This window comes from Triturus cristatus, chromosome 4_1 (genome assembly GCF_964204655.1).
Source record: "Triturus cristatus chromosome 4_1, aTriCri1.1, whole genome shotgun sequence".
Taxonomy (NCBI): Eukaryota; Metazoa; Chordata; class Amphibia; order Caudata; family Salamandridae; genus Triturus; species Triturus cristatus.
In genome coordinates this window covers 1,133,198,126-1,133,213,158 of record NC_140585.1, presented here as the reverse complement: position 1 = coordinate 1,133,213,158, position 15,033 = coordinate 1,133,198,126, and the positions used below count along the sequence as shown (strand labels likewise).

At 43.8% G+C, this 15,033-nt stretch overlaps 1 protein-coding gene across 2 annotated transcripts in view; it reads left to right on the top strand.

Annotated features, from left to right (window-relative positions):
* Positions 1-15,033, top strand: part of IQUB (IQ motif and ubiquitin domain containing) — a 339,995-nt gene that overhangs the window by 208,357 nt on the left and 116,605 nt on the right. For both annotated transcript variants that reach the window (XM_085654193.1, XM_085654194.1), the window contains one exon: positions 13,580-13,750. In XM_085654193.1, coding sequence (XP_085510319.1) covers positions 13,580-13,750 — 171 coding nt within the window. The remainder of the gene's footprint in view (positions 1-13,579; positions 13,751-15,033) is intronic.

Genomic DNA, 15,033 nt, shown 5'->3' with positions numbered 1-15,033 from the left:
ACTGTGGTAGCTTGGCACAAAAGCAGTCAGGCTTAACTGAGAGGCAATGTGTAAAGTATATATGCAGCACTCAAACAGTTGAAAAGTGAAAACAAAACACAAGAAACAATCCACACAAATTGAGAAAAATAGAGTACAATTTAATAGAATATTTGACACCAAAACGAAAAAAATCCAATCAGTAGAACCAGAGATATGCAAGTTCAAAGTTTTAAGTTAAGTATACCGTCCAAAAGCACAAAGCACCACCCACGGTTATCTGGTCATGTGAGACCGGGTGAACGTCACAAGGTCAGGCTGACCGTAATGGAGCTCGAGTCATGAACATGGGCCAGGTTAGAAGCTCTGAAAAAGTTAACTTCATACCGGGCATCATGGATGGTCATCTCATTAGCTCAAAGATCCTGTTGGGTTTCATGGACGGTCGTTGCTGGAGCTTCACGTTAGTAGTCTCCTTTTCTTCCAGAAGACTCTCTACTAATGCCACACCAAAAGCTCAGGATCTGGGGGCACCTCTTGAGGATCAGGAACTCACTCCAACAGAGGCCAGCTGGGCTCAGGCAGGTCCAGTGCAGCAGGGTACTGGGCAGTTGTAGGAAGGCTTCTGAGGCTTATTGTGTCGCTGGAACTCAGAACAGGAGGCCAGCTAACCTGCCCTTGGAGTCACTCAGGAAGCCTGAGATGAAAAGAGCAGGACCAATCTTCTTTCTAAGATAGCAGGGCATGCCTCAAGCTGCAGGACAGTCCTCTGGCAGCATGGCAGTCCTACTTCTGTAGTGTCCACAGGTCCACACATGTACTGAAGAGTGGGTCTGAGCGACCTAGTTTTTTACGTGGTGCCCCTTTGAAGTGGAAGAACTTCTGGAGCCCCCCCCCCCCCCACACACACAGAAGTGTCAGGAATTTCCTGTCTCCCTGCCTTGATCCCAGAATGTTTGAGGGCACATAGGCTAGTGTGAAGTTATTTGTTTGTGTACTGAGGCAGTCTTTTAAGTGCAAGTGGGACTGTGCACAGCTCCATCCTCATTCTGCTTGTATGGCCCATCTTGCTAAAATTCAGTCCCTCTATTGTGTGGCTGTCGGGGAGGAATACACAAAGGCCTGCTGCCAACTACAGCTAGTCATGGGGGCCAGGAAAAGTCAGCAGGCACCAAATAGTTGACAAGAAAATAACAACTTTATAAAAGTGGCATTTTCAGAATTGTGACTTAAAATCTGTCTTTTCCATTAAATAAGGTTTTAAATTACAATTCCTTTGACACTAAACATGACATTTCTACATGCTTCCAAACAAAAGTTATCACTTATTAAATGTCCACGTTATCCTATGGGAGAGGTAGGGCTCACAGTAGTGAAATTTAAATTTGTATGTTTTTCACTACCAGGACATGTAAAACTTAAAAGTACATGTCAAACTTTTCAAATACAAGGCACCCTACCATTTGGGCTGGTTAGGGCTTACCATTGGGTGACTTATATTTGAAAAAAAGGCAAGATTTGTTTTTTCTAGGTCAAAATGGCAATTTAAGACTGGACACAGCCTGCAGTTGCCGACTTGAGACATGCATAAAGGGACTACTGGGGAGAGTAGTTGGCCTAACGGCTAGGGCAGTTGACCTCGAATCTGGGAAACTGGGTTTGAGTCTCGGCAATGACGCTGAACATCCTGTGATTCTGGGCAAATCACTTAATCTCCCCGTGTCTAACAAAAAATGAATCTGTCCTCATGTAACGCAACTGGTGCTATGTAAAGCGCTCTGATACCCGATTCGGGCCAAGTTCGCGCTTTATAAAATTCAGTAAAAAAAAAAAAACTACTTAAGTGGGTGGCACACTTAGTAGTAGCATGTAATTTACAGGCCCTAGGTATACTTAAAACACTTTACAAGGAACGTATAAGGAAAGTTAAAAGTGCCAGTTGGGTGCAAACCAATGTTACCATGTTTAGAGGAGAGAGCACAAGCACTTTAGCACTGGTTAGCAGTGGTAAAGTGCACAAGGTCCTAAAGCGAACCAAAACGAGGGGTGAAAGCAAAGATATTGGGGGACTACCACCCAAGGGTGTCAGGTCTAACACAAGGTTACAGTCAGTAAGTGATTGGAAAGGTGGCTGGCCTCCAGGATCAGAATTCTGTAACTACATCTTATGGCAGTGTTCTTTAAAGAGTCTGTCTTCAACTCTTTCCTGAATTGGAGCAGGGTTGGTGCACATTGTCATGGATGTGGTGTTATCATTTCAGATCCTGGCAGTAGTGGAATTAGGATTTTATGGTTTTTAAAAGGATCAAAAGGTTTCCAGTTCTGGCAAAGAGCACAGTAATACTTCAGTTGCGGAAGGGTATAAAGATCTCATCTAGTGTTTATGGTTGTACTCCTTTTTCACGGTCCATCAAAATTTTGGGATACTCTCTCCTCATGGTAAGATAGGAGAGCATTAGTGTAGAAATGAGGGATGCTATATTAACTCACACATTCGAGCTGACATGTTCTACTTTTGGTGAGAAATATTTCTCTCCAGTTAAGCAGCATGTTTTAGCGCAATACATTCAACAAACAAGCCACCATTTTCAGAGTGTTTCACTACATTTAGCAGCAGCCTGTTCCCCAGCTTGCACCATGACCTTCTACCAGGTACTTTGTCTTTCACAAACTTTGTTTAAAATGAATGCAAAAACAAGGTGATGGACTGAATGCTATAGTTAATCTCAGTCACTGGCAATCGCTCGCAGCCGTATCCCAATTCATTGTTATGTTCCCACCATGCCACCTCAGTTTGAACTCTGCTCGCCACAGGAACAGTCCAGGCCAGGTCCTTCCTGGACCTGAAACAAGCTTCCTGGGACCGGTTTTGGGGTATCACCTCATCAGCCAGACTAGTTTGAATCCAGTGGCACAGTGAGCTCGGGACCCACGTCTAGACACACCTGGCACACTTAGGGCAGCAAATGCAAAAACAACAAGGTGATGGATGGTATGCTTGAATGAATGTTAACCATGGGCAATTGCTCAGGGTCGCGTCCTAATCCATTGTTTTTTGCCCACCATGCCATTCCAGTTTCAACCCAGCCATATGCAGCCGATGGGAACAGTTCAGCCTGATCTGCTAAGCCAGGTCCTCCCTGGACTAGAAACAAGCATCCTGGGACGAGTTTTGGGGTATCACCGCTCATCAGCCAGGCTAGCTTGAATCCAGTGGCACAGTGAGCCTGGGACCCATGTCTGGACATATCCAGTGCACTTAGGGTCGCAAATGCAAAGACAACAAGGTGATGGATGGAATGCTTGAATTAATCTCAGCCACTGGCAATCACTTGGGCTGCATCCCAATCAATTGTTTTTTTGCCCACTATGACACCCCTGTTTGGAACGAGCCATATGGAAATCAGTATTAACTCTGCTCCCCATGGGACCAGTCCAGCCCAAACTGCCAGGCCTTCCCTGGACCGGAAACAAGCATCCTGGGACCGGTTTCGGGGTATCACCCCTCATCAGCCAGGCTAGCTTGAATCCAGTGGCATAGTGAGTCCGTGACCCACGTCTGGGCATACCTGGCGCACTTAGGGCAGCAAATGTAATCACAACAAGGTGATGAATGGAATGCTTGAATTAATCTCAGCCTCTGGCAGTCGCTAAGGCCACATCCCAGTCCATCGTTTTTTTGCCCACCATGCCACCCCAGGTTGGATGCAGCCATATGCAAATCAGTCTTGACCCTGCTTTTTGCATTTGTCGCCCCAAGTGGGCAGGTATGCCCAGACATGGGTCCTATTTTCACCATACCAACGGAGTCAAACTATTCTGGCTGATAAGAGGTGATATCCCAAAATTGGTAATAGGATACTTGTTTCCAGTCTTGGTAGGACCTGACTTAGCAGTTCGGCCTGGACTGTTGCCATGGGGCGCATGGTCAAGACAGATTTGCATATGGCTCTGTCCAAACTAGAATGGTGTGGTGAGCAAAAAAACTATGGATTTCAGACCTGATCTTTGTACTTGGGGTGAGCGTTTGAAATTGTTTAGCATTCTATCCATCATTTGTTCTTTTTTACTTAAAATGAAATCCCTTGTTGCGTTTTCGGCTGTTGCATTTTCAGCTCAAATTTTCTAATTGTTATTGTCTGGTCTTTACGCACAGTATAGAACCACTGGTTGGACAATGTGACCTTTGCTAACTTCAAAATTCCCTGTAACAAATGGTCATATAAACTAGATGTTCTCTAGAAAACCGACCTTTGCAACCCCACTATATAGGAAAATTATTTCCTGCTCACTAGTAAGCAGGATGGCGATAGAGTTGTATTAGTGCTGCAATTCTGAAATAGGGTTGTCAGCACTCATATCGAGCTAATAAGCCCAGTGGATGGATCGTGAGATATTAGACCAGTGTCCTAACACTTTTAATCAGTGAGAGATTGTGAGGAAGTAGATTGTTAGTTGAGGTGTATGGTCATCTGCAAGTATTAATGACACAATTCCTTACCAGGTCAAGTTAGCTAATTTAACCATAAGGTCAACCGTAGGTAGCGGTAGCACTGATCAGAAAGGGGTAGCTTCGGAAAAATGTGTGAAACATTTATCAGTACCAAAATAGTAAAAAAGTAGAAAACACAACATAGAAAGAAATCCCAATCCAATTTATAAAACGAGACCATACTAATGAGAAAAGATACGATTTTCATATTTTTAAGTATTTCACAGGTATTTGGTCACGCTAGACCAGGTCAAAGTGTAATGTTAAGGCCGATCGCGATGGAGAGAGGGTTAGATCCAGGGACCATGTTCGGTCTGGTGGAAAGCTTACCTTCTGACTTAGGGCCTGATTTATATCTAGGCGGATGGCACACCGTTCTGCCATGGAGACGGAGTAAATTGCTCCATCTCATGATGGAGGAACTGCCTGTCTAATTTATAACTGACCGGCAAGCTTGGATTTTCTTTGTGAAAAAATAAAAAGTTCTTCCCTTGCCATGGGAGTCATCTACCATGGTCGGGACAGCATAATTGACATTTTATTGTCTTCACTGCCAGGGTTTGCTTGACGCTGACGGGACAACAAAACAATGGCTACATCTAAATAGGACAGGCGGTCCTGCAGCCATTTCTATGATGGCCCGGCGGAGGACTTTGGCCCCATCAGAGATGGAGTAATGTCTGTTGTGGCCAAACTTAAGGTCTCCTCGCATATCGATCAGGCGGGCGGACACTATGTTGATGGTGAGGTAACTCCATTGCTGCTGCAATGGAGTTTCCTTTCTGCCAACATATACATCAGGCCCTCAATCTTTTTCTTGAAGAAACAAGGATCTGAAAAGAAGCTCAGTGACGTTGACTGGCTGAATTGCAGGACCTTGGTGGCAGCCTTAGCCTTGGTCGGAAGCTTGAGACTCTCGACGTCCAAGGCGGGAAAACTCTGAGCGGGTGAAGTCTGTAGATCAGGCCCAGGAAGGTGGTGTTGTTGATAGGTGTTACTCTGCATTAGTCCCAGTGAAGTCCTATATGTTCTGACTTAGAAACATTTTTGGAAGTCAGGATCCTTTCAACAAGACAAATCAGCAGGTGTGCGACTGGCAGTTCGACATCAGTGACTGTGGCTCAGCAGGAGTCCTGTGGTAGCCTCTGGTTCTTTTGGCAGCAATCCTTGAAAAAGTTCCTAAATCCCAGCCCTTAGTAATACACTGTCATTCTTATCCATGGTTCCAGTACCTTAGGGACTCCATTTGGAGGTTGAGACTCACTTCAAGGGAAGCGACCAGCAGGGTCCAGGGCAAGTCCATTCGGAACTGGTCAACTGAACTCTTCATGAAGGTGGGCTTCTTGAGGCATTTGTGTCACTGTAGCTTAACAGGAGATCAGCCAACTGACCCTTGAGTCCACTTCTCTGTTCTGGGTACAGAAGGGAGCAGATCCAACCTTTGGAGTCTTTCTCCACAGGTTCAAGAACAGGTGCAGTCCTTCTTCTCCTTTCCACTGGTCCAGAAGTCTTATGATTTTGGGCCAGGAGTGGCACTTTCATGCCTGGCACTAGCTTGTGGGTGGGGGAAACTCCCTCTCCAATAAGAATGAAGTTCCCAGGAGCAAATCTACCAACTTTGACATAATTTCCTGGGGGTTCAGATCTAAACAATCCCATTTTGCCCTCCTCCGCCAAAATCACACATGGCAGAATTTTTCTTCCCTTTGTTAAAGCTCTGGACATACCCTAGTGTATGACTAGGAGGAAAAGGAACTCCCCCTGCAAACCACTTCTGGAAAAGATTTTGCCCCCACTGGGATTAGTGCCCCTCTGGCTATGTGGAGGAGGGCAGGGGCAGGCCTAGGTGAGAGTTATTTTTTTGCCTTTGACAGGCAATGCCCCTTTGAAGCTTGTGCAGTTGGTGGGCACAACCCCAAGGCCATCTTGTCACACCTCCTCCCAGCCGAAGCTAATTTGCTCTCTTTTCTAGGAGTCATTCACACCTCCTAGCAGGCTGCTGGTGACAGTTGGTGATTAACTCTGTAAAGGCTACTAGAGGCTTTAGGAAAGAAAATTTAAACATTCTAGAAGTGGCATTTTAAAAATAGTACTTTAAAATCCGACTTGACCATCAGATTGGATTTTAAATTCTTATTAATTTGAGTCCTTGAACCATGGTTCTAACTATTCACTGAAGTTATACATTATAAGGTGTTGTAATGTAACCCAGTGCCTTTACATGGGAGAGTCAGCCTTGCCGCAGTGAAAAACAACTTTGGAGATGTTTCACTGCAAGGGCATGTTAAACTTAGGAACATATGTTCTACTATTTAAATACCATGCACCCTGCCTTATGGGCCTATAGGGCATACCTAAAGGGTGACTTATAAGTATTCAAAAAGTTGGTTTAGGCCTGTTTCACAGGTGTTTTTAATAGGCCGAAATAGTTTTAAAACTGCCATGTCTGGCTGCTATGGCATTGCAGTCAGGTTTTACATGTTCACTTTAGTGGCTGCAAAATAAGTGCTACAGTCCATGAGTGAAATTTAACTTGCAGGCCCTGGGCACACAAGGTACCATATACTAGAGACTTACAGTTAAATTAAATATGCCAATCGGGGATTAGCCAATGGTACATGTGTTTTAGGGTCAGAACACAAGCACTGTGTGGCCTGGTTAGCAGGATTCAGTGGAACAGCGTAGAACAAGCAGCAACATCCCTTAAAAAATGTGGGGGTGAGCATGGACAAAGAGGCTTTTTCTTACTGCGATATTGCATGTTTTATCAGTTCATGTTATATTCTGCTATCCCTAAAGTGATGCACTCTCATGTACACAGTACCACCGGACCTGCATTATGGCACCGGAGGACCTTCTCTTAATTATGCCCCTTGTCAGTATATGCAAGAGAATGTTGTGTGCCCATGTCATCAAATATGACAATACATTTACCCGCACTCCCAACATAAAGAATGCTGTGTTTTATTGGATCTCAGGAGAGAATAATAAGGAGTGGCTGCCCAGAACTTAAATAGGCTAGGGCACAAGAAAAATAAAAGAAAAATTCCTTCTCTTTCTGTATTACTTACGGGGCAACGTCGTATAATGTTACTTAATAGTTTCTAAGAAGAAAACAGGTTTAGGGAGAATGGCAATTTTAACAACATTCATTCTATAATAATTATGTGAGTGTAAAATTTTCCTAGCATCATTGCATTATTTCCTTTAAATGAATCATCAAGCATTCCATTAAAGCCTTCTTTGTGACCCTTGCCAGTGTTCTGGGTTTCTAAATCTTTAAAAAATGCCACGTGGGACTCATTCAAAAGAAGAGAGCTCATCCGTAGGTATGGCGGCTCTCTCATCTACTTAACATTATTCAATATCAACTTTATTGAGTGGAAACATTACTACTGAAATCACAGTGCTTGACAAAGTAAGAATTTCCCTCATACATATACAAAATGGAGTAGTGCACACAACACAGTGCTCACATGGTGATCATATTTACAACAGCAACACTATACAATCCCCAATGGCTGTATGATCTCATTGGCTCAGAAAGGCATAGAGAAGTTCCAAACAATTCACAATCGCTTCTTATTATTTATAGATGTCATCCGTTTGAGGTGGTGTTTGTCGATATTTCCACCCCAAATTATTTGAGGGGTGTGCTCAGGTTGTTGTCATCCAACTACCTCACCTGCACATGTAGGCAGCAAAGAGCAGAAGAACCTAAGTATCAGCACTACGACAACTTCAGTGGATATAAAAAAAATGGTAAGCACCACCTCTGCAGCTACTCACCACCCTTGTGTGGGTTCGAAAATCTCAACTGTCTATCTACATTAGTCCTGTGACAGAAACAAAAGTTAAACATTATTATTATGAAGCTCATAGACTAATGTCCAAACTCTATGCATTCCACCACTGTGAAGGAAAACTGTACTGCAGAGATCAGTGTTCAGAAACAATAGGGTTCTCTATTCTATTCCATGGCTCAGAGTCTGAAAAAAGTGAACATGCACCCCGTGCCAATATTATTATCTAGTAGTCTACTTAGAATGTGAGATCCCTGAGTAATTGCCACTGCAGTGTTCGAAATCCTTAATCAATCAGGGTTGAATATGAACAACACACTTCACAAAAACAGGATCTATCTGTGCCAACGTAAAACAGCTAGATAGACAGTTGAGATTATCCAACCCACACAAAGGTGGTGAGTAACTGCAGAGATGGTGCTTACTATTTTGTTTTGAACTGAAGTTCTCATACTGCTGGTAACCTAAGTTCTTCTGCTATTTGTTTCCTACATGTGCAGGTGTGGTAGTTGGACGATGACATCCTGAAGAGATCCCTCAAATACTTTGGGTCGAAACGTCAACAAACCCACCCTGTAGGAGGCTGGCTTAGTATATGCTGCACAGTTAAAGGAGTGATGCACCTTGCACTAATCCAGACAACCCTTATTGTGATTTTAGTGGTCTTTAATAACCTTAGGCTCTCAAAGTGGTAGCCGTGGAGAGCAGTCTTCAGGCTTATCTTGAAAGAGTGTAAAGTAGCTTGTTTTTCCACATTAAATCAATAGTGTACATTAGATGAAAAAGAACCACACAATTTTTATTTAAAAAAAATTCTATTTATTACACGACATAATCATTATCACATTTGTATACATCCTATACAGAGACCCCAATAATACACGGGAAAATACTTAAAAGAAATCAGGTAGGTAGCACAAATATACACTAGTCTCCAGGTGGAGACCAAACCATATACTAAAGAAGTGGAATGTAAACTGCAAGGAAGAATGGGACTTGGGACAAAGGACTCAGAGGAGCTGGGAGAACTAGTAACCACTCAAGGTAAGTACCCAGGAACCCCACGGAGGCTGTGTGCAAAGTGGAAACACAGCCGCGTGCCCAATTGAAGTCAATGGAGAAGTTGTGGTTGCAGATTTAAAGAAAAAGGACTCTTCCCAGAGGACCTCAAAGAAACCCTTTGGAGGACGAAAGGATGAAGAGCCACCCCACCCTTGGATGCCCCAGGAACCAGGTAACCTGCACCAGCGAAGGCAGGTGCATAGGGGTGAAGTGACATTGGAACCTCCAGTAGATGACAATGGAAGACTTGGGAGAAAAGGCTTCCGGAGAAGTTGGTGAAGAACCCGGTGGAATCCAAGAGTGGATTCTTGAAAAGGAGAACCTGCAAGCAGAGGGGACAGAGTCTATGCCACGTCGAGGTAACCAGGATGCACGTAAGCTCAATGCCCATCCTTGTCAGGGATATAAGGAGAGTTGACGAGGACCTTGTTGCTGCAGCTGTGGGGACCAGGTGACACTATGGCAGCCCAGGAGCCATATACGAGCTGTCCATGTCGGTGTCTAGGTGGTCGGTGTCCGGTGGGAGCACAAACAAGCCTTGGTAGCCGCAACTGGCATGGAAGACGACAATATGCAATCGTGGGACCAGCAAGGTCCAAGGGACTCACCAAGTGCAGGAGAGTCAGAACAGTCCCCCGAGCAAGGGGACCCTTGAGAGTCACAAGAGGACCTCAATCAGCTCACCAAAGATGGAGGCCCACGGTGAAAGGGATGCTGTGAGGACACTGTTCTTCTGGAGGCTGGAGCTTCTTGTAGCCGAAGATCTTTGGAGTGCAGAGCCAATAAGCCTAGGCAGTGGCAAGTCGACGTGGTCCCAGTAGTTCTGACGAGGGAACCAGTCCTACAAACTGCAGGGAAGACAGGTTAGGCCTCTGGAGACCCACAGAACAACCACCTGTGCAGCTGGGTCTCGGGAAGTCCTTCAGACAACGGGAGCAGCAGACTGGTCAGCTTCGTTACGGTGCCTGCAGATGCAGGGGAGTGACTCGTTCACTGATTCTTCGGATCTCCTTGATGCCCACAGGTCTTATGGAGAACCTGAGTGAAGCACAGACAAGGCAAAAGACTTGCAGAACAGCGAGACCAGGAGCAGCAGGAGTCTTCCTTGATGCTGACTCAGTTCCAGGCGAAGTCCATGTGTCCAGACGGTCGAAGAGTGTCTTGGGTTCAGAGGTGAGTCTTGTTCCACAACGAATCTGAGGACCTCCCCAACGAAAGGGGCTGGACAGAGGGGAGGTTATTCCCTTGTTCTTTGTCCAGTTTCATGTCAGACCAGGAACCAAGGGTTCCTGAACTGGCACATACCGGCATGTGCAAGGAGGGCACGAAATGTGCCCTTCAATGCAGTCTGGTGGTGCTGGAAAGCTCCCCCATCCAAGCCCAGTACACTAAGTTCTGTCTGGGAAGTGGTCACATCTCCCTATGTCAGGAAACCTATTGTTTTACCTTCCCCTGCTCGAGCTCATCTCAGCAGCAGGAGAGCAGAACAATGTCTGTGGTCGGCAGCAGCACTAGCTTGCAGGCAGACCCTAAAAGGCTGTAACCGAGAGTACAGGGGGCTCCCCAAATGCCCCCACCCCCAGGTACATGGCATCATACCTCCAACACTGGAATCGGTGTTGGGCTATGATTCTAACATGTTTGATACCAAGCATGTTGAGGTGTGGCGCAGCCATTACATAGCTAGATATCTTGTTATGACTTATGTCCACTATATGTCTTAAAAAGGCTGACCGCACTTACAAAGCCAGAAGAATCGACTCCGGGGTTTGTAGGGGTGTCCTGCTAATGCAGGGGCACACTCACACTTATAACCAAGCAGCCAGCCCTCAGCACTGAAGCCCCTATCATAGGGGGGACTTATAGGTTTTAACTGTGTAGTGACCTCAGATATAAGAAAACTTATATCCGTTGTTAGAGGTGCAAGCACCATCTTACACAGTCTGCAATGGTGGGCCTGTAGTCTGAGTTTAAGTGGTCTCACATGGGTGGCAAAATACATGCTGCAGCCAATGGGAGACCCCTGGTGTACCTATGCCCTGGGTACTTTAGTACCATGTACTAGGGATTTATAAGGGTACACCAGTAGCCAATTGTGGAGGTACAAACGTACTTACCAAAGCCATTTTGGGAGAGAGAGCACAGATGCTGCAATCCTGGTTAGAATCTTACCAGCAAACTACAGTCAAATCACACTGACACCAGGCAAAAAGTGGGGTAACCATGGAAGCAGATCCTACTTTCCTACACCCCCCAATTGGTTGACATCCACAAAGAATCCAATCAGTTTAATCTACTACCTAGAAACTGGAGAAAACGTGTTGAGTAGTTTCCTTTAGAGCACATGACTAATCCCAGTAAACAACAATAACCAGAAAACCACTGGACTAACTACTAACCTTGGGTTCTGAAGCAGCATGCTGCATGACGTAAATCACTTCAGTGCATCATCTGGGGTAGTAAGCACCATAAAAATGCAATTACAATACAATACATTACAGAGGAGATCATTTCATGGGAGTACATAACATGTTGCTTCTAGTAGCTGTGGTGAAGTACCTCATCAGGCCCAGGTGCCTCCCACTGGCTCAAACAACCAACAACAGCTCTCTTAGGAAGAGCCTTGTACGAATTCAGTGATAAGTTTCGTACACTGCTGATAATCCTTATATGCTTGCCCTTTACCAAGCGAAGAAATAGGTTTTCAAATACAATTGTAATAGTAACTATCTGCAGAGTCACTGCTTTTGAACTTGTATATCATATATGTATATGTATGTGTGTGTATATATATATAATTCACTTAAAAAACCATAGGTTTCACACATGTTATAGTTAGCTGGACATTTCCCTTGTAAAAAACCATTGAAATTCCCCCGTTATAGTTAGTGCAGGCAACTATAACTCACGCGACCGCAATCCTCTGCTGATGACGTCAGATATTACATCACTGTATTTAGACACCTATTTACCCATGTCTTCTTCCATTAATCTTTAGCTATACATATATTACAAATATTTATTTTTCAGAAAGACACATATGTAATCAGTGATGTAATATCTGACGTCATCAGCAGAGGATTGCGGTCGTGAGAGTTATAGTTGCCTGCACTAACTATAACGGGGGAATTTCAATGGTTTTTTACAAGGGAAATGTCCAGCTAACTATAACATGGGTGAAACCTATGGTTTTTTAAGTGAATTTGCAAGGTTTTTTAAATGCTAATTCCTAACTATAACGTGTGTGAAACCTATGGTTTTTTAAGTGAATTTGTACGGTTTTTTAAATGCTAAGTTATGTATTTATTAATATTTTTTTTTTTTCAGGTTTTTCACCGTGCGTGCACCGTGCGCGCTCTGTGGGCGCTTGGTGCGCGAACCGCACCAAGCGCCCACGATGCGTTGTGCGTGCCGTGCGCGTACGGTGCGCGCACTCCGCGATTTTTAGAAGAAAAAGATATTGGTTTTTTTACCCTTGGGGGTCCTTCAGTGACCCCCTGACAAAGGCTAGGGGTTCAGAAACTGTCCATCCTGCCCCCTTTTCACGTTTTCCACCTTTGTTTTTCACTGCCTCAGACTGCGAGAGACAAAATGGCGGCCGACACTTCCTGATTTCGACCGATTCCAATGTTTACTGACATCTAACAACCAATCAGAATTGCGCTCGCGCACGGCAGCCGTATGCGCGAGCCGTATGCTTACCGTACGCGCACGGTGCGCGCCTATAGATATGTATGTACTTTTAACTGCAATTTTCTCAGGAACTAATGAACAGATTTACACCAGACCTGCAAAAGGCACATCCCTGACCTGAGGACTACCTCTCTGCCAAATTTCAAGTGATTCTGTTCAGCCGTTTGGGCTGTACCTTGGACTAAAGGTCCCTATGGAAAATTGCATGGGAAAAACGCGTTTTGGGACCCCCCTTTTTTCTCAGCCCCCGCTTGACGAATCCCCCCGAGACTTTCAGGGTAGGAGCGGAGCGCCCCACCTATTTTGAAAATTTTGCGAGGATTCATCAATCGGCGCAAAAGTTATTCCAAATAGAATGTTGCGGATTTCCTATGGAAACACGGTCCTAACTATAACTATCTACTGGCGACCGCCAGTAGATAATATATATAAAATATAATTTCTGTACAGTTGTCATCTATCCAATGACAGATTAAAACCCTCTTGTATCTTCATGTGTTGTTATAATATTGATGCACAGTATTAGTTAATTCTATTTATTGTTATGTAGAGTTCACAGCCAAAGAAATGGAAAGCCTTTGATGGAAAAACCACAAGCATGCATACTCAGTACACCATTCGGGCGAGGGAGCTGCGTGACATCTACACCAGCATCAACTTAAAGAACCTATCTGTTGATGAAAGACTGGACGCACTGCTAACACTCAAGCAAACTGTTAAGGTAGGTGGGTGTGTACTGGTTACTTGTACTGTGCAGACGGCCACCAATTGGAGTGAGTGGGGCCACAGGTTGTATATGAGATGTTCTTGATGTTTTTGATCACTTGATGCAGTCTCTTCTTGTAGCACCTCTCAGATTAAAGGACTAAAAGGAGCTTGATGTGGTTAAACAAATTTATCTATCTATCTATCTATCTATCTATCTATCTATCTATCTATCTATCTATCTATCTATCTATCTATCTATCTATCTATCTATCTATCTATCTATCTATCTATCTATCTATCTATCTATCTATCTATCTATCTATCTATCTATCTATCTATCTATCTATCTATCTATCTATCTATCTATCTATCTATCTATCTATCTATCTATCTATCTATCTATCTATCTATCTATCTATCTATCTATCTATCTATCTATCTATCTATCTATCTATCTATCTATCTATCTCTGTATCTGGACACAAAACTTCAATTTAGCTGGCCACTGCTATGTGCCTAATCAACGGGGGCAACAGCATACAAACTGAATCAGCTCTTTCCATATAAAATACTCTTTCTCCTCTCCTGTATGTACAAAAGGCTGCCAACACACTGGAATTATATAAAAATGTTCTGTTCTATTATCAAACTTCTGTAATGACGCGTTTCAGTCGCTCTTGCTGTCTTGCTCACACCATGTTGTACTGTTGCGTGTGGTATACACTTATTAAAAAAAAAAAAAAAAAGTAACAAAAAACAAAAGTTAATGTAAATTGTAGATTATCTTTGGTTGTAACAGACTACCTTCGAATTGTCTTTAAAAAAAACAAAAGTGAAAATGTAGTTATGGTTATTAAAATTGAAAACCACTGAAATTAGTAAGTTATTGTTAAAACCACAATTCATATCTCACGCAACGGCCATACAAACTATAATTTTGCACACCAAATGCACACCAAATGCAATGCTTGTGACAAAATGTAGTTAAATAAGAACATAGTCAAACCAATAAATGACACTACATTCATAGTCGTCTCTGTCAAAGTGGTAAGGATAATGTGATATGTGATCTGTAGGAAGGTGGAGTCTGGCTACATGGTTGCCCCCGCTGTTTTCCTTGTGTTTTGATGGTTTTTGACTTAGTTTGGCTGGGAACCTGCTATTCAGGTCCCCAGCCTATCTGCTTTCTCTTATAAATTGATTGAATGTATTTTAGGTACACCACAGATTGGATCCTGATGTACCCATGTGAGTCCCTAGTAAATGGTATACTATGTACCCAGGGCATAGGTATCC